The 26075-nt window shown below is 44.1% G+C and overlaps 1 protein-coding gene and 1 pseudogene across 1 annotated transcript; both read left to right on the top strand.

Moving 5' to 3' along the window:
- The first annotated feature begins 7688 nt into the window (after positions 1-7688).
- On the top strand, positions 7689-8106 carry LOC142598491 (claw keratin-like; annotated as a pseudogene).
- A 10601-nt stretch (positions 8107-18707) lies between these two features.
- LOC142598448 (claw keratin-like) lies at positions 18708-19124 on the top strand. The gene has a single exon (XM_075737062.1). It carries the CDS (start codon positions 18708-18710, stop codon positions 19122-19124), a length of 417 nt encoding a protein of 138 aa, XP_075593177.1.
- The last annotated feature ends 6951 nt before the right edge of the window (positions 19125-26075 follow it).

A 26075-nucleotide genomic window follows, 5' to 3' on the forward strand; every position in this document is an offset into this window, starting at 1 on the left:
AAAGATGCTAAGCACTCAGGACCATTCCTGACTGCAGTCGATGTCATGGGAGCTTAGCAATGGTAAAATACATACAGGAGCTATAAATCACTATTTTGCGTTTTGTTTCCTATCTGGTCATTACATGGCTGGATTTAGCAGGGGTAGCAGGGGTAGCATCTACGGATGTAGCAAGAAGAGGAGGGGTACCAGCAGCGGGAGCTGTAGGAGGGGTACCAGTCCCGACAACGGCTCGGACCCCAGCAGCCCCAGGAGCTGCAGGGGCTCCCCCAGTCGTAGGTCCGGTAGCTGGACACGGTCCCGTAGTTGCAGGGAGAGTAGCAGGCATCCTCACGCTTGTTCTGGTACCAGTAAGTCATCTTGGTGCGATGGAGGGAGGCAAGTCTGAAACACAGCAGAAGAGAAGACGATAAGGTCTGCCCCAGAGACCAGGCAGCAGCTTGCTGCTTCTAGAAAAGCCTGTGCAAGCATGGGAAAGAGGGAGAGGAGGGAAGGGCAAACACAGGAACCAACCGAACATCTCAGTTCAAGGCTACAACCTGGCTCCTTCTTGCCCAGCTCACTCCTTTCTGTTTTGTTCCCCCCTTCTTTCCTCCATAAAAATACTTTATGCTGCTTTTCTTGTTGCCATTGCTTAGCATTGGCAGTCTGGATTCAGATAGTATTTTAGAGAGGATATTGTTAGGATTAGGCTGTCTGTATCAGTGTCTGATGTTTAAAAATCATAAGCAAACAGACACTAGTTCAGGAATGAATTCTGCCAATTTTTGCTGTTGAGACAAGACGCCACAGAAGAAATCCTCCCCTTGTGCAAGTCAGCAGTGCTCTGCTGAATAGAGCAGCTTGGTTGTTTGGGCCCATGTCTGTGCCTTAATTGCCAGTTGAATATATACTTGCTTTTTGTTCAAAATAATTAAAAAAATGTAACGCATTGTCTGTTTCAAAATAAAGAAGCCTGAAATGCTTCAGTATATCATAAAATAAGGTAATTTCTCATACTGCATGGCTAGGTGAGACAATCTTATCAATCAGCTTATGGGGGCATCTCAATATCCCATTTTTAACAAAAAAGGATTGTACTTGCATGGCCGTGAAATCACAGCCTTTGCTTTTAAAGTATAAATGCCACCTGTATCGCAATATAGCAAAACCGCAGCATCTGCGCAGCAATAAAGACGTTATACTAAGTCTGACTTACCAAGTTCAGTGAGAATGTAAGTCCGGAGATGCGAATAGAGAGCCTTGAATTTCTGTCCCTTTTATATATTTATCTGACCAAGCCCACTGTGCTTTAAACTCATATTCACCACAAAACAAATTTACTTAGGCACGTCATTCCTTCAGTTGATGTAATTGTGTTTCTTTGTTTGTGATTATTAGTCAGTTCTTGGCTTCCAAAAGCATGACATTGCACTGCAGTTTTCTTTCATGTTCAGACTTCCTGGGTCAATTATATTTGTAGAATTAGTGTGGTGAAATCTGAGCTATAACAGGAAAGGGAAGGAAGAGTATTGAGAGCAGAATTGATTGACATCCACAATCCCAGTTTTGGAGGAATGGACAAATTTCGGTACATGAAGCCCGCAATGACTCTGGATTGGTTTGAGGAAGAAAGAATTTGATTCTTTTTGCAGAAATAATAATCCCTAGAAAGCATTTCTGGTTTGCTTGTTTTATTTCAAAATTGCATTTTTAGGTCAGAATATTTGCATTATTTGTATTTATCATTTTGTTTGTATTATTTCCAGCTCAAAAGCAGTACAAGAAAGGTGTTTGGATTGGAGGGTAAGTCTGGTCTGTACCCTGCTCCAATCACATATGCATGGATGTGTTAAATGTACACTGTGATCTGCCTCTGGAAAGTCATTCCGTAGAAAATCCGATTTACTTGCTTGCTGTGCTCTATGAATTACTTTTACCAAACATCAACAGCCACCTCCTAAGTCTACATAGAAGGAAACTGGAGTCCTTTTTGGTGAAAGAACAGTGGAAGTGTTTTTGAAAATGGTACGGAGTCGGTGACAAGACCTTATGGGAACCGTAAAGCAGGTGGCAATCAATAATCTAAAAATCTAAAAATAATCATCTAAAAATCTAAAATCTAAAGGCTTTCAAGCAGAAATAATGATATTTGCAATTTCCAGGCTTTGCACCATATATGACATAAACTTACAAACTCAGTCTTCTGGAGAGCCAGCCCAAGTGAGGCAAGTTTAACTGGATGCAAAAATACCTGCTTACTGATTGTTTACACATAGATCCGAAGATGCTTGACTCAAGGGTTCGTTACAAGGAACAAGATAAAACAAAGAGGAACACATCACTGTAATAACTGCAGTTTTCCGGAGAACTCCCCCAAATGCTAAATATGGTTGAACGTGACATCTTCATGTTGTTGAGGTGTTTAAATTAATGTTGTTAATGACGGTGAATAATGCTGAGCCCTGTGAATGTGACCTGGTAAGCAGCAACATCCCGGTCTTCCCTGGTGACCTTCAGCTCAAAACACTGCTCTTTACTCGCATCTAAAGGAAGGATAATAACAGGTATGTCAGATGTTCTGGGCCTTTCTCTAAATTTTGAATATCAAAGCCTTCATTAATACTTATTAAAGATTTACATGTACAAAGCGATTTATTATTTAAATATTAATACTACGTTACTGGAAAACGCCCCAGCATTATGTAACGCAGTTTCTAAAAACGTGTATCAGGTTATCCTGTTTCTATGCTTTATTAAGGTTGTGATTTATAGCTTCAGAATTGGGTCTCTGAAAAATTTTTCTCTAAAAATACATGATGTACATACCATTTTAATGCTTATAGGCCAATTTTCTAGCTGAATCAATCAGCACAGCAATATCCTATTGCGTGACGGCATCAAATCAAAGAAATGGTCTTTCCCCTTTTGCTAGTCACAGGAAATGTTGGAAGGGATTGGTACGAATGTGCTGTTTCATGTGTCATTAAAGTTATGAAATACATGAAAAGGAGAGAGGCTACCCTTTCCACAGGTATTTCAGAGAAAAAATGTACAACAAAGTAGATGGACCAACACGCACGGTGAGGTTGGTCTTCCAAAAATGACGTGTTTGGTAATTCGTATGTCCTTGCATATTCTGTTGACTTGTTGCTGTATGGAAGAAGTGAATTCAGCACGATGATACCAAGGCTTAATTGCCCTATATAGTTTTGAGATGAAAGAAACCTGGAGGGTGTAGCCGGCATGTCACGGTGCTGGACCAACAATCAGAAACCCTGGGGAGAACCGGCATATCAATGAGAAGGAGTCATGATGGAAGCAGGATGTGCTTGGTAATTGGAGCTGACCCGGGGTGCAGACATGCCTTTCACGTGCTGGGCGGGACCGGGCGCTCTATAAAAACCCACGCTGCTGAGAATAACGCATTCGCTTCTCCTGCCTTATCCTCCTTGCAGAAGTGGGTAAGTCGGAATAGATTTAGAAAACCTAGTGAATAACAGAGAGATGTATTTGAAACTATTTCCCCCTCTTTCCCGCCCCTCCTAGTTACTAATCTACAAATGTAGATTAATGCATTGGGAATTAAGGTTGTGATTTGATGAGAATTATTTATATGTAATATATTCTTTTCTGCCTGGATTTCCACTAATATTTGAGAGTCTGAAACTGTATCAGTTCTGCGTGTATCCTTCTTTTCCCTTAAAGTCTTTATCTCAGTACGGCTACGAAGGATTTTCCAGTCTATTTCCTGATGGCTCCCTTTTGACACAGGCGTCGTGGTTCACAATCGCATCTCCCATCGCGATCCATGGGTGCAGCCAATGGGGCTGTGCAGGAAAGCTCAGAAGGGCTGGTTGGGAGGAGGGTTAGGGGGAAGACCCGACACTAAAGACCAGGATAGAACAACAGATGAGCACAGAGGGTGTTGGACAGCATGCCTGGGTTGGCTGTCTCTCTCTCCCCTCCCTGCATACTTGCAACATTTATTTGACATTTGCTTGCTGTTGGGAGCATTGCCTTACAGCTTTTTTTTTCCCCTGCTGTGTTTCAGACTTGCCTCCCTCCATCGCACCAAGATGACTTACTGGTACCAGAACAAGTGTGAGGATGCCTGCTACTCTCCCTGCAACTACGGGACCGTGTCCAGCTACCGGACCTACGACTGGGGGAGCCCCTGCAGCTCCTGGGGCTGCTGGGGTCTGAGCCGTTGTCGGGACTGGTACCCCTCCTACAGCTCCCGCTGCTGGTACCCCTCCTCTTCTTGCTACATCCGTTGATACAGCTATGGGAGCTGCTACCCCTGCTAAATCCAGAAGGATTTAGTAAGAATCGAGGACTGAGAATTAATTACCGAATTCATGGCTGCTGCTAGGGGGAGGCTTTGCAGAAAGTCTGAGTCCCAGAACTGCGACCGAAAGCTGTAGTATTTTGGAGAGCTCAGAGGTTCTGTAACACTTCTTCAATGTTCTTCCAAAATGTTTTGCCTTCCTTTTTCCCTACCAACTTCTTAAGCCGACACAGGTTTGGAGGTGTAAAGGAAGCTGGGCTTAACATGGGTTAAAATGGCTAAACGACTTCTGAACTCATTGATAGCTCTTTCCCAGCTAACATTACTATAATCTAGAGTCTACCTGTACTAGCCTTCCTATGGATATATTTCTGACTTAACTGCTTCTGAAGCTAAACCAAAGAAACCGTAATGATCTGATGGGGTTTGTTTCATTGGACTTAAAGCAAGTGGAAAAGTTTGAAAATGGAAACTGATAGCCAAATGCTACAGCTGTAGCAGCAAAAATGGTACCAATGAAACCGGGAGATTTTCTGCAGATACAAATTAATCGCTGCACACATTCTTTCTGCTTCTGCTTTCTGTGTCATTTTAGATTGCGATTGTGAGATTTATTCTTATTAAAAATGGTATAGCATCATTACATGTCCCGCTTTTTCTTTTTCTGACTTGGATGTACACAGATTTTGTCCCCTACTTGATGTTTTACGGAGACATACTGCATCCTGTAGCTTTTATGAATGTCAGTTGAACCTGAGCACACATTTTGCAAATAATGACCCAGAAGTGTCTCAGAAAACGAAGTCACCCTTTCTGGAATTGCCTAGGGACGATTTGGAAATATTCTTTTAAATTTGTCTTAACATCACAGTGCATGTGCAGACATTGGACACAACAGCATCGCATCTTAGTGATTTGTAAATGCACAGACTGCCTGCAGGCAAACCCATTTTAACTGAGGAGTAACCCAAGAATTTGGAAGAAAATCCCTCTTTCTCAAGCACTCTTGTGCTGGCAGTGTCTGGGACGCTTTCTGGATTTACAGACTTGATCTGTTACAGAGCAGAAAATTGCACACTTCTTGTTTGCATTATTAAGTGCTGCTAAGGACAAATGTTTGCAAGCGTTACTGCAAGGCTCCATTTGAATGACAACGAAATGGCGTGAAGTTCCCAGGCTGCACAACCGCACAGTTGTTACTAGGGTGAGATCCCGTGACGCAAGGCTGAAGTGACTCTATTATTCATGACTGAAGTACCTAACTGGCAGCGGTAGTAACCTCTTAACAGTACGATGCTGTAACACAGTCTACGCATAAAACAGCCGGTGAAGTGCTTTCAAAGCCCTGTTAAACTCTAGAACCCTTATTGTGAATGTGATGGCTGTTCTTTGAACAGACACACACACAGAGGCACTTTGAGGGCATTCTCGCAAGAGGAACACAGCTCAGTTGTGTTACACTACAAAATAAGAGGTCAAAATTCATTGAAAACATTTGCAAGTAAAGCTGTGGGTTACACTTCCAGCAGCTTTTGGGATGGAGGTTTCTCTTGGCATCAGAGGAGCTTTGTTCCTAGGAAAGCGACTTGGTCAGTCCGACAAATGTCCCCTGCAGAAGCACCGTGCAAATTGCTCTTCAACCTGTATATTGACATTACAGTCCATAAATTTATCTGGAACTGGTCATAATTTCCATTGTTCATTAGCTAAAGCTATGAAATAAAATCTGGAAAGTTATGAATAAATTACTGAGTAAAACCAGGAACGCAGTAAGTGTTTCAGAGTGCACAAGCAAGAGACAATGTTAGCTTAAAATAATTGGAAATATCTCGGTAGTTCTGCAGACTTAGCTGCTTTAACAAGGGACCTAGTTAAAAGAGAAAGTTAGAAATTTGTGGAATGCCACACACATATGTGTTTCTTCCACTCCAGGAAATCTTAAGATAAAACTGGAAAGAAATTCAAATTTCTGGGATGAGAAGGCAAAGTAACTAATTGTAAGGTCTATCACGGTTGGTTGTATAGAGCCACATTTGAATGAAACATTTGAAGGCTATAAAATCACATTCTGCTGAATGAAAATCACCCATCCTGCTGTGCTCCAGCACTAGACCCATCGCCATGCCCACCAAGGAGGTCTTCGGTGTTTCCTTGTGGTCCTGGCCATGCTGCGTTGAAGTAAGGCCCTTGCTCAGACAGGTGGTAGGGACCTTTCTCATTCTGAACTCAATAGCACCAACAGCATCCAGGCTGGCTCCTACTGGGGCTCTGTGCTCTGGAGGCCAGTGCCACGAACAGGGCTGGGAGCTTACCGAGACTGGCGAGTCAAAGCGGTTTGGACGCGAAGTGAGGGAAGCCTCGGGCCGCCACAGCTTTTATGCCTTGCCACAGCCCTGCTGCATCAGCCTTTGCAGAAAACATTGCCCTGAGGCTGCAGGGTGATGCCTGGAGCCAGCACACGCCTTGCAGCCTGGGATTACCAGCACCAGCCCACGCTGGGTGTGCCATGAAGCCACCCCCGCCCTCAGTGAAGTACTGTTGGCCTCCCTAAGCCAACATGGTCCTCCCTAAGCCCTCTCTGCAGGGACTTGATTACTCAGCTGGGCAGCAAGGGCTGTGCCAGGACTGCCAGCTTGAGCAGCTGCAGCGAGACAGGCTGCACGTGCCCACGTGCTCTGCAGGCGTGGGCATGTCAGGCAGCCTGCGCTTTGCAGTTTCATCAAGGGGAACTGCAAGTCCCAGATACCCAGCAAGGGTATGGTCAAGGCCTAGGGATGTCCCTAGTCCCTTTGCAAGCACTGGGAGATGGTGGGCACTTAGGAGCCACCCTGAGCACGTACGATGGCTTCTGACTTTGACAACAACCCGGTGCCTCTGTTTACCAGCTTGTAAAAGGGATGTAATGACAGGCATGATGTCTAGGATGCTCAGGACACTGGCATGTAAGTAAAGTGGGGGGATTAGGGATAGAGTGGGGTTTATTGCTGACGCCAGGTCAGCTACATCAGCAGCACCTTGTGTTTCATGTAATACTCCACTATGATCTGATCCTCCCATCACGTCTTTCTTCACCTTGGCACATTTGCATGTCAACGTGCCCAGTGAAGAGGAGTTTAATTGTCTCAGGTCACATGAAGATAGTGTCAAGAAGCTTGTATGCTGGATTTGATGATTCCCTGGGGTTTCCGCCACCACCCCCTTGGCCGATGCCTCGGGCAGTCTGGGACATGTATAAAAGAGCTGAGGGCTTCACAGCCCTCTATCCAGCTTCCTCTGCTTGACTCTTCTGATCAACGGGGTAAGTCCAGCTCTTGGAAGCCTCTTGAGGATCTCTCCCTGCCTCCCTTCATACAGCCCCTTCTTCGCACCTTTGCCTAATCCCTGGTGCCTTTTCCAGGACTCTCTGCCTGCCTGAAAGATGTCCTGCTCCAGCCTGTGCGTCCCTTCCTGTGGGGTGGCCGCCCCGGCCCCGCTGGCTGACACCGTCAACGAGCCCTGCGTGCGGCAGTGCCCCGACTCCACGGTGGTGATCCAGCCCCCGGCCTCGGTGATCACCTTCCCCGGGCCCATCCTCAGCAACTTCCCGCAGCACAGCGTTGTTGGCTCGGCGGGAGTGCCCGGCGTTGCAGGGAGCTACGGTGGCACTTATGGAGGCCGTGGTGCTTTTGGAGGCCTTGGGGCCTATGGCGTGTATGGAGGCCTTGGGGGCTACGGAAGCCCTTGGGGGCTATGGAGGCTATGGGCTTTATGGGGGCTACGGAGCCTTTGGGGGTTGTGGATATGGCGGCTGGGCCCGAGGCCACAGGTACCTCAGTGGCAGCTGTGGGCCCTGCTAAACCCCAAATATCCGTGCAGTTCAGTGCTGCACCTGCCCTGGCTCTCCACAGGCTGCACCTCTTGTCTTCTACCACCAGAAGCAGGACAAAGCTTCCAACCGCTCTTTAGGCTGTGCCAAACAGCTTCTTGAGCTTGGTGGTCCTTGCTTATTTGCACAGAGTATCCTTGCAGATCTTCTGCTGGAGGCTGTAGGGTTTCCAGTACTGTCTCCAAAAGCTCCCCACTACCTGTGGTAGAACGAAGCTGTACTCGTCCTCGGATGAGCCTCCCCTGCTCTGCCCGGCTCTGAGACTCCCACCCTGCAATAGGAAGGGGGAATCTTTGGGCTGGAGCCCTGGGTTGTGCCTTGCTGCCGCCTTATGATTGTTGTGTTGCCAATTCATTGTTTCTGTGTTGTTTTGTTTCCCGCTGTCACTGTCCATTGCATTTTCCATCCACATTAAAGAATCCGCATTGCATCAATAATTTGACTTCTAGTTCTTTTGTATGAGTTTGCTCTTCTGATTTTCCAGATTGGCTAGGGATATTTTGATAATGCATCTCAAGCCACAGGGTTAAATATCAAATGGCACGTGGGTTAGTGAACAGGGCTTGCGAGAGGTTCAACAGCTTGTCATAGACAACCTTGTGTTGTAGCACACAACAGATACAAACAAGCTATTAGCCACCTTGCAAGGTACGGCTTTTGATGGAAAAAAATATCAGTGCATTTATTTATTACTTTGTGGTCCTTTCCTCAAGCAGGACTAGACAATAACTTCACAGTTTTCCATGCTGGATAGTCTGAGAAGTTCAAAGCACTTCTCAGACGCTCGTAACTATTTTACATATTTTTAGTGTGTTATTACTCTATTAAAAGCTTACTGCTCTTGTTAGGTGCTTGGTTATTGAATAATAGTCATTTCAAAAGTACATGTTGAGACATTTCAATATATGCTTTAGTCAGAATGTGATTTTATAGCCTTCAAATGTTTCATTCAAATGTGGCTCTATACAACCAACCGTGATAGACCTTACGATTAGTTACTTTGCCTTCTCATCCCAGAAATTTGAATTTCTTTCTAGTTTTATCTTAAGATTTCCTGGAGTGGAAGAAACATATATGTGTGTGGCATTCCACAAATTTCTAACTTTCTCTTTTAACTAGGTCCCTTGTTAAAGCAGCTAAGTCTGTAGAACTACCGAGATATTTCCAATTATTTTAAGCTAACATTGTCTCTTGCTTGTGCACTCTGAAACACTTACTATGTTCCTGGTTTTACTCAGTAATTTATTCATAACTTTCCAGATTTTATTTCATAGCTTTAGCTAATGAACAATGGAAATTATGACCAGTTCCAGATAAATTTATGGACCGTAATGTCAATATACAGGTTGAAGAGCAATTTGCACGGTGCTTCTGCAGGGGACATTTGTCGGACTGACCAAGTCGCTTTCCTAGGAACAAAGCTCCTCTGATGCCAAGAGAAACCTCCATCCCAAAAGTTGCTGGAAGTGTAACCCACAGCTTTACTTGCAAATGTTTTCAATGAATTTTGACCTCTTATTTTGTAGTGTAACACAACTGAGCTGTGTTCCTCTTGCGAGAATGCCCTCAAAGTGCCTCTGTGTGTGTGTGTGTGTGTGTGTGCGTGTGTGTGTTCAAAGAACAGCAATCACATTCACAATAAGGGTTCTAGAGTTTAACAGGGCTTTGAAAGCACTTCACCGGCTGTTTTATGCGTAGACTGTGTTACAGCATCGTACTGTTAAGAGGTTACTACCGCTGCCAGTTAGGTACTTCAGTCATGAATAATAGAGTCACTTCAGCCTTGCGTCACGGGATCTCACCCTAGTAACAACTGTGCGGTTGTGCAGCCTGGGAACTTCACGCCATTTCGTTGTCATTCAATGGAGCCTTGCAGTAACGCTTGCAAACATTTGTCCTTAGCAGCACTTAATAATGCAAACAAGAAGTGTGCAATTTTCTGCTCTGTAACAGATCAAGTCTGTAAATCCAGAAAGCGTCCCAGACACTGCCAGCACAAGAGTGCTTGAGAAAGAGGGATTTTCTTCCAAATTCTTGGGTTACTCCTCAGTTAAAATGGGTTTGCCTGCAGGCAGTCTGTGCATTTACAAATCACTAAGATGCGATGCTGTTGTGTCCAATGTCTGCACATGCACTGTGATGTTAAGACAAATTTAAAAGAATATTTCCAAATCGTCCCTAGGCAATTCCAGAAAGGGTGACTTCGTTTTCTGAGACACTACTGGGTCATTATTTGCAAAATGTGTGCTCAGGTTCAACTGACATTCATAAAAGCTACAGGATGCAGTACGTCTCCGTAAAACATCAAGTAGGGGACAAAATCTGTGTACATCCAAGTCAGAAAAAGAAAAAGCGGGACATGTAATGATGCTATACCATTTTTAATAAGAATAAATCTCACAATCGCAATCTAAAATGACACAGAAAGCAGAAGCAGAAAGAATGTGTGCAGCGATTAATTTGTATCTGCAGAAAATCTCCCGGTTTCATTGGTACCATTTTTGCTGCTACAGCTGTAGCATTTGGCTATCAGTTTCCATTTTCAAACTTTTCCACTTGCTTTAAGTCCAATGAAACAAACCCCATCAGATCATTACGGTTTCTTTGGTTTAGCTTCAGAAGCAGTTAAGTCAGAAATATATCCATAGGAAGGCTAGTACAGGTAGACTCTAGGTTATAGTAATGTTAGCTGGGAAAGAGCTGTCAGTGAGTTCAGAAGTCATTTAGCCATTTTAACCCATGTTAAGCCCAGCTTCCTTTACACCTCCAAACCTGTGTCGGCTTAAGAAGTTGGTAGGGAAAAAGGCAGGCAAAACATTTTGGAAGAACATTGAAGAAGTGTTACAGAACCTCTGAGCTCTCCAAAATACTACAGCTTTCGGTCGCAGTCCTGGGACTCAGACTTTCTGCAAAGCCTCCCCCTAGCAGCAGCCATGAATTCGGTAATTAATTCTCAGTCCTCGATTCTTACTAAATCCTTCTGGATTTAGCAGGGGTAGCAGCTCCCATAGCTGTATCAACGGATTTAGCAAGAAGAGGAGGGGTACCAGCAGCGGGAGCTGTAGGAGGGGTACCAGTCCCGACAACGGCTCAGACCCCAGCAGCCCCAGGAGCTGCAGGGGCTCCCCCAGTCGTAGGTCCGGTAGCTGGACACGGTCCCGTAGTTGCAGGGAGAGTAGCAGGCATCCTCACACTTGTTCTGGTACCAGTAAGTCATCTTGGTGCGATGGAGGGAGGCAAGTCTGAAACACAGCAGAAGAGAAGACGATAAGGTCTGCCCCAGAGACCAGGCAGCAGCTTGCTGCTTCTAGAAAAGCCTGTGCAAGCATGGGAAAGAGGGAGAGGAGGGAAGGGCAAACACAGGAACCAACCGAACATCTCAGTTCAAGGCTACAACCTGGCTCCTTCTTGCCCAGCTCACTCCTTTCTGTTTTTTCCCCCCTTCTTTCCTCCATAAAAATACTTTATGCTGCTTTTCTTGTTGCCATTGCTTAGCATTGGCAGTCTGGATTCAGATAGTATTTTAGAGAGGATATTGTTAGGATTAGGCTGTCTGTATCAGTGTCTGATGTTTAAAAATCATAAGCAAACAGACACTAGTTCAGGAATGAATTCTGCCAATTTTTGCTGTTGAGACAAGACGCCACAGAAGAAATCCTCCCCTTGTGCAAGTCAGCAGTGCTCTGCTGAATAGAGCAGCTTGGTTGTTTGGGCCCATGTCTGTGCCTTAATTGCCAGTTGAATATATACTTGCTTTTTGTTCAAAATAATTAAAAAAATGTAACGCATTGTCTGTTTCAAAATAAAGAAGCCTGAAATGCTTCAGTATATCATAAAATAAGGTAATTTCTCATACTGCATGGCTAGGTGAGACAATCTTATCAATCAGCTTATGGGGGCATCTCAATATCCCATTTTTAACAAAAAGGATTGTACTTGCATGGCCGTGAAACCACAGCCTTTGCTTTTAAAGTATAAATGCCACCTGTATCGCAATATAGCAAAACCGCAGCATCTGCGCAGCAATAAAGACGTTATACTAAGTCTGACTTACCAAGTTCAGTGAGAATGTAAGTCCGGAGATGCGAATAGAGAGCCTTGAATTTCTGTCCCTTTTATATATTTATCTGACCAAGCCCACTGTGCTTTAAACTCATATTCACCACAAAACAAATTTACTTAGGCACGTCATTCCTTCAGTTGATGTAATTGTGTTTCTTTGTTTGTGATTATTAGTCAGTTCTTGGCTTCCAAAAGCATGACATTGCACTGCAGTTTTCTTTCATGTTCAGACTTCCTGGGTCAATTATATTTGTAGAATTAGTGTGGTGAAATCTGAGCTATAACAGGAAAGGGAAGGAAGAGTATTGAGAGCAGAATTGATTGACATCCACAATCCCAGTTTTGGAGGAATGGACAAATTTCGGTACATGAAGCCTGCAATGACTCTGGATTGGTTTGAGGAAGAAAGAATTTGATTCTTTTTGCAGAAATAATAATCCCTAGAAAGCATTTCTGGTTTGCTTGTTTTTATTTCAAAATTGCATTTTTAGGTCAGAATATTTGCATTATTTGTATTTATCATTTTGTTTGTATTATTTCCAGCTCAAAAGCAGTACAAGAAAGGTGTTTGGATTGGAGGGTAAGTCTGGTCTGTACCCTGCTCCAATCACATATGCATGGATGTGTTAAATGTACACTGTGATCTGCCTCTGGAAAGTCATTCCATAGAAAATCCGATTTACTTGCTTGCTGTGCTCTATGAATTACTTTTACCAAACATCAACAGCCACCTCCTAAGTCTACATAGAAGGAAACTGGAGTCCTTTTTGGTGAAAGAACAGTGGAAGTGTTTTTGAAAATGGTACGGAGTCGGTGACAAGACCTTATGAGAACCGTAAAGCAGGTGGCAATCAATAATCTAAAAATCTAAAAATAATCATCTAAAAATCTAAAATCTAAAGGCTTTCAAGCAGAAATAACGATATTTGCAATTTCCAGGCTTTGCACCATATATGACATAAACTTACAAACTCAGTCTTCTGGAGAGCCAGCCCAAGTGAGGCAAGTTTAACTGGATGCAAAAATACCTGCTTACTGATTGTTTACACATAGATCCGAAGATGCTTGACTCAAGGGTTCGTTACAAGGAACAAGATAAAACAAAGAGGAACACATCACTGTAATAACTGCAGTTTTCCGGAGAACTCCCCCAAATGCTAAATATGGTTGAACGTGACATCTTCATGTTGTTGAGGTGTTTAAATTAATGTTGTTAATGACGGTGAATAATGCTGAGCCCTGTGAATGTGACCTGGTAAGCAGCAACATCCCGGTCTTCCCTGGTGACCTTCAGCTCAAAACACTGCTCTTTACTCGCATCTAAAGGAAGGATAATAACAGGTATGTCAGATGTTCTGGGCCTTTCTCTAAATTTTGAATATCAAAGCCTTCATTAATACTTATTAAAGATTTACATGTACAAAGCGATTTATTATTTAAATATTAATACTACGTTACTGGAAAACGCCCCAGCATTATGTAACGCAGTTTCTAAAAACGTGTATCAGGTTATCCTGTTTCTATGCTTTATTAAGGTTGTGATTTATAGCTTCAGAATTGGGTCTCTGAAAAATTTTTCTCTAAAAATACATGATGTACATACCATTTTAATGCTTATAGGCCAATTTTCTAGCTGAATCAATCAGCACAGCAATATCCTATTGCGTGACGGCATCAAATCAAAGAAATGGTCTTTCCCCTTTTGCTAGTCACAGGAAATGTTGGAAGGGATTGGTACGAATGTGCTGTTTCATGTGTCATTAAAGTTATGAAATACATGAAAAGGAGAGAGGCTACCCTTTCCACAGGTATTTCAGAGAAAAAATGTACAACAAAGTAGATGGACCAACACGCACGGTGAGGTTGGTCTTCCAAAAATGACGTGTTTGGTAATTCGTATGTCCTTGCATATTCTGTTGACTTGTTGCTGTATGGAAGAAGTGAATTCAGCATGATGATACCAAGGCTTAATTGCCCTATACAGTTTTGAGATGAAAGAAACCTGGAGGGTGTAGCCGGCATGTCACGGTGCTGGACCAACAATCAGAAACCCTGGGGAGAACCAGCATATCAATGAGAAGGAGTCATGATGGAAGCAGGATGTGCTTGGTAATTGGAGCTGACCCGGGGTGCAGACATGCCTTTCACGTGCTGGGCGGGACCGGGCGCTCTATAAAAACCCACGCTGCTGAGAATAACGCATTCGCTTCTCCTGCCTTATCCTCCTTGCAGAAGTGGGTAAGTCGGAATAGATTTAGAAAACCTAGTGAATAACAGAGAGATGTATTTGAAACTATTTCCCCCTCTTTCCCGCCCCTCCTAGTTACTAATCTACAAATGTAGATTAATGCATTGGGAATTAAGGTTGTGATTTGATGAGAATTATTTATATGTAATATATTCTTTTCTGCCTGGATTTCCACTAATATTTGAGAGTCTGAAACTGTATCAGTTCTGCGTGTATCCTTCTTTTCCCTTAAAGTCTTTATCTCAGTACGGCTACGAAGGATTTTCCAGTCTATTTCCTGATGGCTCCCTTTTGACACAGGCGTCGTGGTTCACAATCGCATCTCCCATCGCGATCCATGGGTGCAGCCAATGGGGCTGTGCAGGAAAGCTCAGAAGGGCTGGTTGGGAGGAGGGTTAGGGGGAAGACCCGACACTAAAGACCAGGATAGAACAACAGATGAGCACAGAGGGTGTTGGACAGCATGCCTGGGTTGGCTGTCTCTCTCTCCCCTCCCTGCATACTTGCAACATTTATTTGACATTTGCTTGCTGTTGGGAGCATTGCCTTACAGCTTTTTTTTTCCCCTGCTGTGTTTCAGACTTGCCTCCCTCCATCGCACCAAGATGACTTACTGGTACCAGAACAAGTGTGAGGATGCCTGCTACTCTCCCTGCAACTACGGGACCGTGTCCAGCTACCGGACCTACGACTGGGGGAGCCCCTGCAGCTCCTGGGGCTGCTGGGGTCTGAGCCGTTGTTGGGACTGGTACCCCTCCTACAGCTCCCGCTGCTGGTACCCCTCCTCTTCTTGCTACATCCGTTGATACAGCTATGGGAGCTGCTACCCCTGCTAAATCCAGAAGGATTTAGTAAGAATCGAGGACTGAGAATTAATTACCGAATTCATGGCTGCTGCTAGGGGGAGGCTTTGCAGAAAGTCTGAGTCCCAGGACTGCGACCGAAAGCTGTAGTATTTTGGAGAGCTCAGAGTTTCTGTAACACTTCTTCAATGTTCTTCCAAAATGTTTTGCCTGCCTTTTTCCCTACCAACTTCTTAAGCCGACACAGGTTTGGAGGTGTAAAGGAAGCTGGGCTTAACATGGGTTAAAATGGCTAAACGACTTCTGAACTCACTGATAGCTCTTTCCCAGCTAACATTACTATAATCTAGAGTCTACCTGTACTAGCCTTCCTATGGATATATTTCTGACTTAACTGCTTCTGAAGCTAAACCAAAGAAACCGTAATGATCTGATGGGGTTTGTTTCATTGGACTTAAAGCAAGTGGAAAAGTTTGAAAATGGAAACTGATAGCCAAATGCTACAGCTGTAGCAGCAAAAATGGTACCAATGAAACCGGGAGATTTTCTGCAGATACAAATTAATCGCTGCACACATTCTTTCTGCTTCTGCTTTCTGTGTCATTTTAGATTGCGATTGTGAGATTTATTCTTATTAAAAATGGTATAGCATCATTACATGTCCCTGTTTTTCTTTTTCTGACTTGGATGTACACAGATCTTGTCCCCTACTTGATGTTTTACGGAGACGTACTGCATCCTGTAGCTTTTATGAATGTCAGTTGAACCTGAGCACACATTTTGCAAATAATAACCCAGTAGTATCTCAGAAAACGAAGTCACCCTTTCTGGAATTGCCTAGGGAGGATTTGGAAATATTCTTTTAAATTTGTCTTAACATCACAGTGCATGTGCAGACATTGGACATAACAGCATCGCATCTTAGTGATTTGTAAATGCACAGACTGCCTGCAGGCAAACCCATTTTAACTGAGGAGTAACCCAAGAATTTGGAAGAAAATCCCTCTTTCTCAAGCACTCTTGTGCTGGCAGTGTCTGGGACGCTTTCTGGATTTACAGACTTGATCTGTTACAGAGCAGAAAATTGCACACTTCTTGTTCGCATTATTAAGTGCTGCTAAGGACAAATGTTTGCAAGTGTTACTGCAAGGCTCCATTTGAATGACAACGAAATGGCGTGAAGTTCCCAGGCTGCACAACCACACAGTTGTTACTAGGGTGAGATCCCGTGACGCAAGGCTGAAGTGACTCTATTATTCATGACTGAAGTACCTAACTGGCAGCGGTAGTAACCTCTTAACAGTACGATGCTGTAACACAGTCTACGCATAAAACAGCCGGTGAAGTGCTTTCAAAGCCCTGTTAAATTCTAGAACCCTTATTGTGAATGTGATGGCTGTTCTTTGAACAGACACACACACAGAGGCACTTTGAGGGCATTCTCGCAAGAGGAACACAGCTCAGTTGTGTTACACTACAAAATAAGAGGTCAAAATTCATTGAAAACATTTGCAAGTAAAGCTGTGGGTTACACTTCCAGCAGCTTTTGGGATGGAGGTTTCTCTTGGCATCAGAGGAGCTTTGTTCCTAGGAAAGCGACTTGGTCAGTCCGACAAATGTCCCCTGCAGAAGCACCGTGCAAATTGCTCTTCAACCTGTATATTGACATTACGGTCCATAAATTTATCTGGAACTGGTCATAATTTCCATTGTTCATTAGCTAAAGCTATGAAATAAAATCTGGAAAGTTATGAATAAATTACTGAGTAAAACCAGGAACGCAGTAAGTGTTTCAGAGTGCACAAGCAAGAGACAATGTTAGCTTAAAATAATTGGTAATATCTCGGTAGTTCTGCAGACTTAGCTGCTTTAACAAGGGACCTAGTTAAAAGAGAAAGTTAGAAATTTGTGGAATGCCACACACATATGTGTTTCTTCCACTCCAGGAAATCTTAAGATAAAACTGGAAAGAAATTCAAATTTCTGGGATGAGAAGGCAAAGTAACTAATTGTAAGGTCTATCACGGTTGGTTGTATAGAGCCACATTTGAATGAAACATTTGAAGGCTATAAAATCACATTCTGCTGAATGAAAATCACCCATCCTGCTGTGCTCCAGCACTAGACCCGTCGCCATGCCCACCAAGGAGGTCTTCGGTGTTTCCTTGTGGTCCTGGCCATGCTGCGTTGAAGTAAGGCCCTTGCTCAGACAGGTGGCAGGGACCTTTCTCATTCTGAACTCAATAGCACCAACAGCATCCAGGCTGGCTCCTACTGGGGCTCTGTGCTCTGGAGGCCAGTGCCACGAACAGGGCTGGGAGCTTACCGAGACTGGCGAGTCAAAGCGGTTTGGACGCGAAGTGAGGGAAGCCTCGGGCCGCCACAGCTTTTATGCCTTGCCACAGCCCTGCTGCATCAGCCTTTGCAGAAAACATTGCCCTGAGGCTGCAGGGTGATGCCTGGAGCCAGCACACGCCTTGCAGCCTGGGATTACCAGCACCAGCCCACGCTGGGTGTGCCATGAAGCCACCCCCGCCCTCAGTGAAGTACTGTTGGGCTCCCTAAACCAACATGGTCCTCCCTAAGCCCTCTCTGCAGGGACTTGATTACTCAGCTGGGCAGCAAGGGCTGTGCCAGGACTGCCAGCTTGAGCAGCTGCAGCGAGACAGGCTGCACGTGCCCACGTGCTCTGCAGGCGTGGGCATGTCAGGCAGCCTGCGCTTTGCAGTTTCATCAAGGGGAACTGCAAGTCCCAGATACCCAGCAAGGGTATGGTCAAGGCCTAGGGATGTCCCTAGTCCCTTTGCAAGCACTGGGAGATGGTGGGCACTTAGGAGCCACCCTGAGCACGTACGATGGCTTCTGACTTTGACAACAACCCGGTGCCTCTGTTTACCAGCTTGTAAAAGGGATGTAATGACAGGCATGATGTCTGTACACAGGATTGCAAAGCACTTCTGTAGGATGCTCAGGACAATGGCATGTAAGTAAAGTGGGGGGATTAGGCATAGAGTGGGGTTTATTGCTGACGCCAGGTCAGCTACATCAGCAGCACCTTGTGTTTCATGTAATACTCCTCTATGATCTGATCCTCCCATCACGTCTTTCTTCACCTTGGCACATTTGCATGTCAACGTGCCCAGTGAAGAGGAGTTTAATTGTCTCAGGTCACATGAAGATAGTGTCAAGAAGCTTGTATGCTGGATTTGATGATTCCCTGGGGTTTCCGCCACCACCCCCTTGGCCGATGCCTCGGGCAGTCTGGGACATGTATAAAAGAGCTGAGGGCTTCACAGCCCTCTATCCAGCTTCCTCTGCTTGACTCTTCTGATCAACGGGGTAAGTCCAGCTCTTGGAAGCCTCTTGAGGATCTCTCCCTGCCTCCCTTCATACAGCCCCTTCTTCGCACCTTTGCCTAATCCCTGGTGCCTTTTCCAGGACTCTCTGCCTGCCTGAAAGATGTCCTGCTCCAGCCTGTGCGTCCCTTCCTGTGGGGTGGCCGCCCCGGCCCCGCTGGCTGACACCGTCAACGAGCCCTGCGTGCGGCAGTGCCCCGACTCCACGGTGGTGATCCAGCCCCCGGCCTCGGTGATCACCTTCCCCGGGCCCATCCTCAGCAACTTCCCGCAGCACAGCGTTGTTGGCTCGGCGGGAGTGCCCGGCGTTGCAGGGAGCTACGGTGGCACTTATGGAGGCCGTGGTGCTTTTGGAGGCCTTGGGGCCTATGGCGTGTATGGAGGCCTTGGGGGCTACGGAGCCCTTGGGGGCTATGGAGGCTATGGGCTTTATGGGGGCTACGGAGCCTTTGGGGGTTGTGGATATGGCGGCTGGGCCCGAGGCCACAGGTACCTCAGTGGCAGCTGTGGGCCCTGCTAAACCCCAAATATCCGTGCAGTTCAGTGCTGCACCTGCCCTGGCTCTCCACAGGCTGCACCTCTTGTCTTCTACCACCAGAAGCAGGACAAAGCTTCCAACCGCTCTTTAGGCTGTGCCAAACAGCTTCTTGAGCTTGGTGGTCCTTGCTTATTTGCACAGAGTATCCTTGCAGATCTTCTGCTGGAGGCTGTAGGGTTTCCAGTACTGTCTCCAAAAGCTCCCCACTACCTGTGGTAGAACGAAGCTGTACTCGTCCTCGGATGAGCCTCCCCTGCTCTGCCCGGCTCTGAGACTCCCACCCTGCAATAGGAAGGGGGAATCTTTGGGCTGGAGCCCTGGGTTGTGCCTTGCTGCCGCCTTATGATTGTTGTGTTGCCAATTCATTGTTTCTGTGTTGTTTTGTTTCCCGCTGTCACTGTCCATTGCATTTTCCATCCACATTAAAGAATCCGCATTGCATCAATAATTTGACTTCTAGTTCTTTTGTATGAGTTTGCTCTTCTGATTTTCCAGATTGGCTAGGGATATTTTGATAATGCATCTCAAGCCACAGGGTTAAATATCAAATGGCACGTGGGTTAGTGAACAGGGCTTGCGAGAGGTTCAACAGCTTGTCATAGACAACCTTGTGTTGTAGCACACAACAGATACAAACAAGCTATTAGCCACCTTGCAAGGTACGGCTTTTGATGGAAAAAAATATCAGTGCATTTATTTATTACTTTGTGGTCCTTTCCTCAAGCAGGACTAGACAATAACTTCACAGTTTTCCATGCTGGATAGTCTGAGAAGTTCAAAGCACTTCTCAGACGCTCGTAACTATTTTACATATTTTTAGTGTGTTATTACTCTATTAAAAGCTTACTGCTCTTGTTAGGTGCTTGGTTATTGAATAATAGTCATTTCAAAAGTACATGTTGAGACATTTCAATATATGCTTTAGTCAGAATGTGATTTTATAGCCTTCAAATGTTTCATTCAAATGTGGCTCTATACAACCAACCGTGATAGACCTTACGATTAGTTACTTTGCCTTCTCATCCCAGAAATTTGAATTTCTTTCTAGATTTATCTTAAGATTTCCTGGAGTGGAAGAAACATATATGTGTGTGGCATTCCACAAATTTCTAACTTTCTCTTTTAACTAGGTCCCTTGTTAAAGCAGCTAAGTCTGTAGAACTACCGAGATATTTCCAATTATTTTAAGCTAACATTGTCTCTTGCTTGTGCACTCTGAAACACTTACTGTGTTCCTGGTTTTACTCAGTAATTTATTCATAACTTTCCAGATTTTATTTCATAGCTTTAGCTAATGAACAATGGAAATTATGACCAGTTCCAGATAAATTTATGGACCGTAATGTCAATATACAGGTTGAAGAGCAATTTGCACGGTGCTTCTGCAGGGGACATTTGTCGGACTGACCAAGTCGCTTTCCTAGGAACAAAGCTCCTCTGATGCCAAGAGAAACCTCCATCCCAAAAGTTGCTGGAAGTGTAACCCACAGCTTTACTTGCAAATGTTTTCAATGAATTTTGACCTCTTATTTTGTAGTGTAACACAACTGAGCTGTGTTCCTCTTGCGAGAATGCCCTCAAAGTGCCTCTGTGTGTGTGTGTGTGTGTGTGTGCGTGTGTGTGTTCAAAGAACAGCAATCACATTCACAATAAGGGTTCTAGAGTTTAACAGGGCTTTGAAAGCACTTCACCGGCTGTTTTATGCGTAGACTGTGTTACAGCATCGTACTGTTAAGAGGTTACTACCGCTGCCAGTTAGGTACTTCAGTCATGAATAATAGAGTCACTTCAGCCTTGCGTCACGGGATCTCACCCTAGTAACAACTGTGCGGTTGTGCAGCCTGGGAACTTCACGCCATTTCGTTGTCATTCAATGGAGCCTTGCAGTAACGCTTGCAAACATTTGTCCTTAGCAGCACTTAATAATGCAAACAAGAAGTGTGCAATTTTCTGCTCTGTAACAGATCAAGTCTGTAAATCCAGAAAGCGTCCCAGACACTGCCAGCACAAGAGTGCTTGAGAAAGAGGGATTTTCTTCCAAATTCTTGGGTTACTCCTCAGTTAAAATGGGTTTGCCTGCAGGCAGTCTGTGCATTTACAAATCACTAAGATGCGATGCTGTTGTGTCCAATGTCTGCACATGCACTGTGATGTTAAGACAAATTTAAAAGAATATTTCCAAATCCTCCCTAGGCAATTCCAGAAAGGGTGACTTCGTTTTCTGAGACACTACTGGGTCATTATTTGCAAAATGTGTGCTCAGGTTCAACTGACATTCATAAAAGCTACAGGATGCAGTACGTCTCCGTAAAACATCAAGTAGGGGACAAAATCTGTGTACATCCAAGTCAGAAAAAGAAAAAGCGGGACATGTAATGATGCTATACCATTTTTAATAAGAATAAATCTCACAATCGCAATCTAAAATGACACAGAAAGCAGAAGCAGAAAGAATGTGTGCAGCGATTAATTTGTATCTGCAGAAAATCTCCCGGTTTCATTGGTACCATTTTTGCTGCTACAGCTGTAGCATTTGGCTATCAGTTTCCATTTTCAAACTTTTCCACTTGCTTTAAGTCCAATGAAACAAACCCCATCAGATCATTACGGTTTCTTTGGTTTAGCTTCAGAAGCAGTTAAGTCAGAAATATATCCATAGGAAGGCTAGTACAGGTAGACTCTAGGTTATAGTAATGTTAGCTGGGAAAGAGCTGTCAGTGAGTTCAGAAGTCATTTAGCCATTTTAACCCATGTTAAGCCCAGCTTCCTTTACACCTCCAAACCTGTGTCGGCTTAAGAAGTTGGTAGGGAAAAAGGCAGGCAAAACATTTTGGAAGAACATTGAAGAAGTGTTACAGAAACTCTGAGCTCTCCAAAATACTACAGCTTTCGGTCGCAGTCCTGGGACTCAGACTTTCTGCAAAGCCTCCCCCTAGCAGCAGCCATGAATTCGGTAATTAATTCTCAGTCCTCGATTCTTACTAAATCCTTCTGGATTTAGCAGGGGTAGCAGCTCCCATAGCTGTATCAACGGATTTAGCAAGAAGAGGAGGGGTACCAGCAGCGGGAGCTGTAGGAGGGGTACCAGTCCCGACAACGGCTCAGACCCCAGCAGCCCCAGGAGCTGCAGGGGCTCCCCCAGTCGTAGGTCCGGTAGCTGGACACGGTCCCGTAGTTGCAGGGAGAGTAGCAGGCATCCTCACACTTGTTCTGGTACCAGTAAGTCATCTTGGTGCGATGGAGGGAGGCAAGTCTGAAACACAGCAGAAGAGAAGACGATAAGGTCTGCCCCAGAGACCAGGCAGCAGCTTGCTGCTTCTAGAAAAGCCTGTGCAAGCATGGGAAAGAGGGAGAGGAGGGAAGGGCAAACACAGGAACCAACCGAACATCTCAGTTCAAGGCTACAACCTGGCTCCTTCTTGCCCAGCTCACTCCTTTCTGTTTTTCCCCCCCTTCTTTCCTCCATAAAAATACTTTATGCTGCTTTTCTTGTTGCCATTGCTTAGCATTGGCAGTCTGGATTCAGATAGTATTTTAGAGAGGATATTGTTAGGATTAGGCTGTCTGTATCAGTGTCTGATGTTTAAAAATCATAAGCAAACAGACACTAGTTCAGGAATGAATTCTGCCAATTTTTGCTGTTGAGACAAGACGCCACAGAAGAAATCCTCCCCTTGTGCAAGTCAGCAGTGCTCTGCTGAATAGAGCAGCTTGGTTGTTTGGGCCCATGTCTGTGCCTTAATTGCCAGTTGAATATATACTTGCTTTTTGTTCAAAATAATTAAAAAAATGTAACGCATTGTCTGTTTCAAAATAAAGAAGCCTGAAATGCTTCAGTATATCATAAAATAAGGTAATTTCTCATACTGCATGGCTAGGTGAGACAATCTTATCAATCAGCTTATGGGGGCATCTCAATATCCCATTTTTAACAAAAAAGGATTGTACTTGCATGGCCGTGAAACCACAGCCTTTGCTTTTAAAGTATAAATGCCACCTGTATCGCAATATAGCAAAACCGCAGCATCTGCGCAGCAATAAAGACGTTATACTAAGTCTGACTTACCAAGTTCAGTGAGAATGTAAGTCCGGAGATGCGAATAGAGAGCCTTGAATTTCTGTCCCTTTTATATATTTATCTGACCAAGCCCACTGTGCTTTAAACTCATATTCACCACAAAACAAATTTACTTAGGCACGTCATTCCTTCAGTTGATGTAATTGTGTTTCTTTGTTTGTGATTATTAGTCAGTTCTTGGCTTCCAAAAGCATGACATTGCACTGCAGTTTTCTTTCATGTTCAGACTTCCTGGGTCAATTATATTTGTAGAATTAGTGTGGTGAAATCTGAGCTATAACAGGAAAGGGAAGGAAGAGTATTGAGAGCAGAATTGATTGACATCCACAATCCCAGTTTTGGAGGAATGGACAAATTTCGGTACATGAAGCCTGCAATGACTCTGGATTGGTTTGAGGAAGAAAGAATTTGATTCTTTTTGCAGAAATAATAATCCCTAGAAAGCATTTCTGGTTTGCTTGTTTTTATTTCAAAATTGCATTTTTAGGTCAGAATATTTGCATTATTTGTATTTATCATTTTGTTTGTATTATTTCCAGCTCAAAAGCAGTACAAGAAAGGTGTTTGGATTGGAGGGTAAGTCTGGTCTGTACCCTGCTCCAATCACATATGCATGGATGTGTTAAATGTACACTGTGATCTGCCTCTGGAAAGTCATTCCGTAGAAAATCCGATTTACTTGCTTGCTGTGCTCTATGAATTACTTTTACCAAACATCAACAGCCACCTCCTAAGTCTACATAGAAGGAAACTGGAGTCCTTTTTGGTGAAAGAACAGTGGAAGTGTTTTTGAAAATGGTACGGAGTCGGTGACAAGACCTTATGGGAACCGTAAAGCAGGTGGCAATCAATAATCTAAAAATCTAAAAATAATCATCTAAAAATCTAAAATCTAAAGGCTTTCAAGCAGAAATAACGATATTTGCAATTTCCAGGCTTTGCACCATATATGACATAAACTTACAAACTCAGTCTTCTGGAGAGCCAGCCCAAGTGAGGCAAGTTTAACTGGATGCAAAAATACCTGCTTACTGATTGTTTACACATAGATCCGAAGATGCTTGACTCAAGGGTTCGTTACAAGGAACAAGATAAAACAAAGAGGAACACATCACTGTAATAACTGCAGTTTTCCGGAGAACTCCCCCAAATGCTAAATATGGTTGAACGTGACATCTTCATGTTGTTGAGGTGTTTAAATTAATGTTGTTAATGACGGTGAATAATGCTGAGCCCTGTGAATGTGACCTGGTAAGCAGCAACATCCCGGTCTTCCCTGGTGACCTTCAGCTCAAAACACTGCTCTTTACTCGCATCTAAAGGAAGGATAATAACAGGTATGTCAGATGTTCTGGGCCTTTCTCTAAATTTTGAATATCAAAGCCTTCATTAATACTTATTAAAGATTTACATGTACAAAGCGATTTATTATTTAAATATTAATACTACGTTACTGGAAAACGCCCCAGCATTATGTAACGCAGTTTCTAAAAACGTGTATCAGGTTATCCTGTTTCTATGCTTTATTAAGGTTGTGATTTATAGCTTCAGAATTGGGTCTCTGAAAAATTTTTCTCTAAAAATACATGATGTACATACCATTTTAATGCTTATAGGCCAATTTTCTAGCTGAATCAATCAGCACAGCAATATCCTATTGCGTGACGGCATCAAATCAAAGAAATGGTCTTTCCCCTTTTGCTAGTCACAGGAAATGTTGGAAGGGATTGGTACGAATGTGCTGTTTCATGTGTCATTAAAGTTATGAAATACATGAAAAGGAGAGAGGCTACCCTTTCCACAGGTATTTCAGAGAAAAAATGTACAACAAAGTAGATGGACCAACACGCACGGTGAGGTTGGTCTTCCAAAAATGACGTGTTTGGTAATTCGTATGTCCTTGCATATTCTGTTGACTTGTTGCTGTATGGAAGAAGTGAATTCAGCATGATGATACCAAGGCTTAATTGCCCTATACAGTTTTGAGATGAAAGAAACCTGGAGGGTGTAGCCGGCATGTCACGGTGCTGGACCAACAATCAGAAACCCTGGGGAGAACCGGTATATCAATGAGAAGGAGTCATGATGGAAGCAGGATGTGCTTGGTAATTGGAGCTGACCCGGGGTGCAGACATGCCTTTCACGTGCTGGGCGGGACCGGGCGCTCTATAAAAACCCACGCTGCTGAGAATAATGCATTCGCTTCTCCTGCCTTATCCTCCTTGCAGAAGTGGGTAAGTCGGAATAGATTTAGAAAACCTAGTGAATAACAGAGAGATGTATTTGAAACTATTTCCCCCTCTTTCCCGCCCCTCCTAGTTACTAATCTACAAATGTAGATTAATGCATTGGGAATTAAGGTTGTGATTTGATGAGAATTATTTATATGTAATATATTCTTTTCTGCCTGGATTTCCACTAATATTTGAGAGTCTGAAACTGTATCAGTTCTGCGTGTATCCTTCTTTTCCCTTAAAGTCTTTATCTCAGTACGGCTACGAAGGATTTTCCAGTTTATTTCCTGACGGCTCCCTTTTGACACAGGCGTCGTGGTTCACAATCGCATCTCCCATCGCGATCCATGGGTGCAGCCAATGGGGCTGTGCAGGAAAGCTCAGAAGGGCTGGTTGGGAGGAGGGTTAGGGGGAAGACCCGACACTAAAGACCAGGATAGAACAACAGATGAGCACAGAGGGTGTTGGACAGCATGCCTGGGTTGGCTGTCTCTCTCTCCCCTCCCTGCATACTTGCAACATTTATTTGAGATTTGCTTGCTGTTGGGAGCATTGCCTTACAGCTTTTTTTTTCCCCTGCTGTGTTTCAGACTTGCCTCCCTCCATCGCACCAAGATGACT

This window comes from Balearica regulorum, chromosome 28 (genome assembly GCF_011004875.1).
Source record: "Balearica regulorum gibbericeps isolate bBalReg1 chromosome 28, bBalReg1.pri, whole genome shotgun sequence".
Taxonomy (NCBI): domain Eukaryota; kingdom Metazoa; phylum Chordata; class Aves; order Gruiformes; family Gruidae; genus Balearica; species Balearica regulorum.

Excerpts from the sequence above, each read along its gene's own strand:
- LOC142598448 (XM_075737062.1), top strand. The coding sequence starts at position 18,708 with ATGTCCTGCTCCAGCCTGTGCGTCCCTTCCTGTGGGGTGGCCGCCCCG.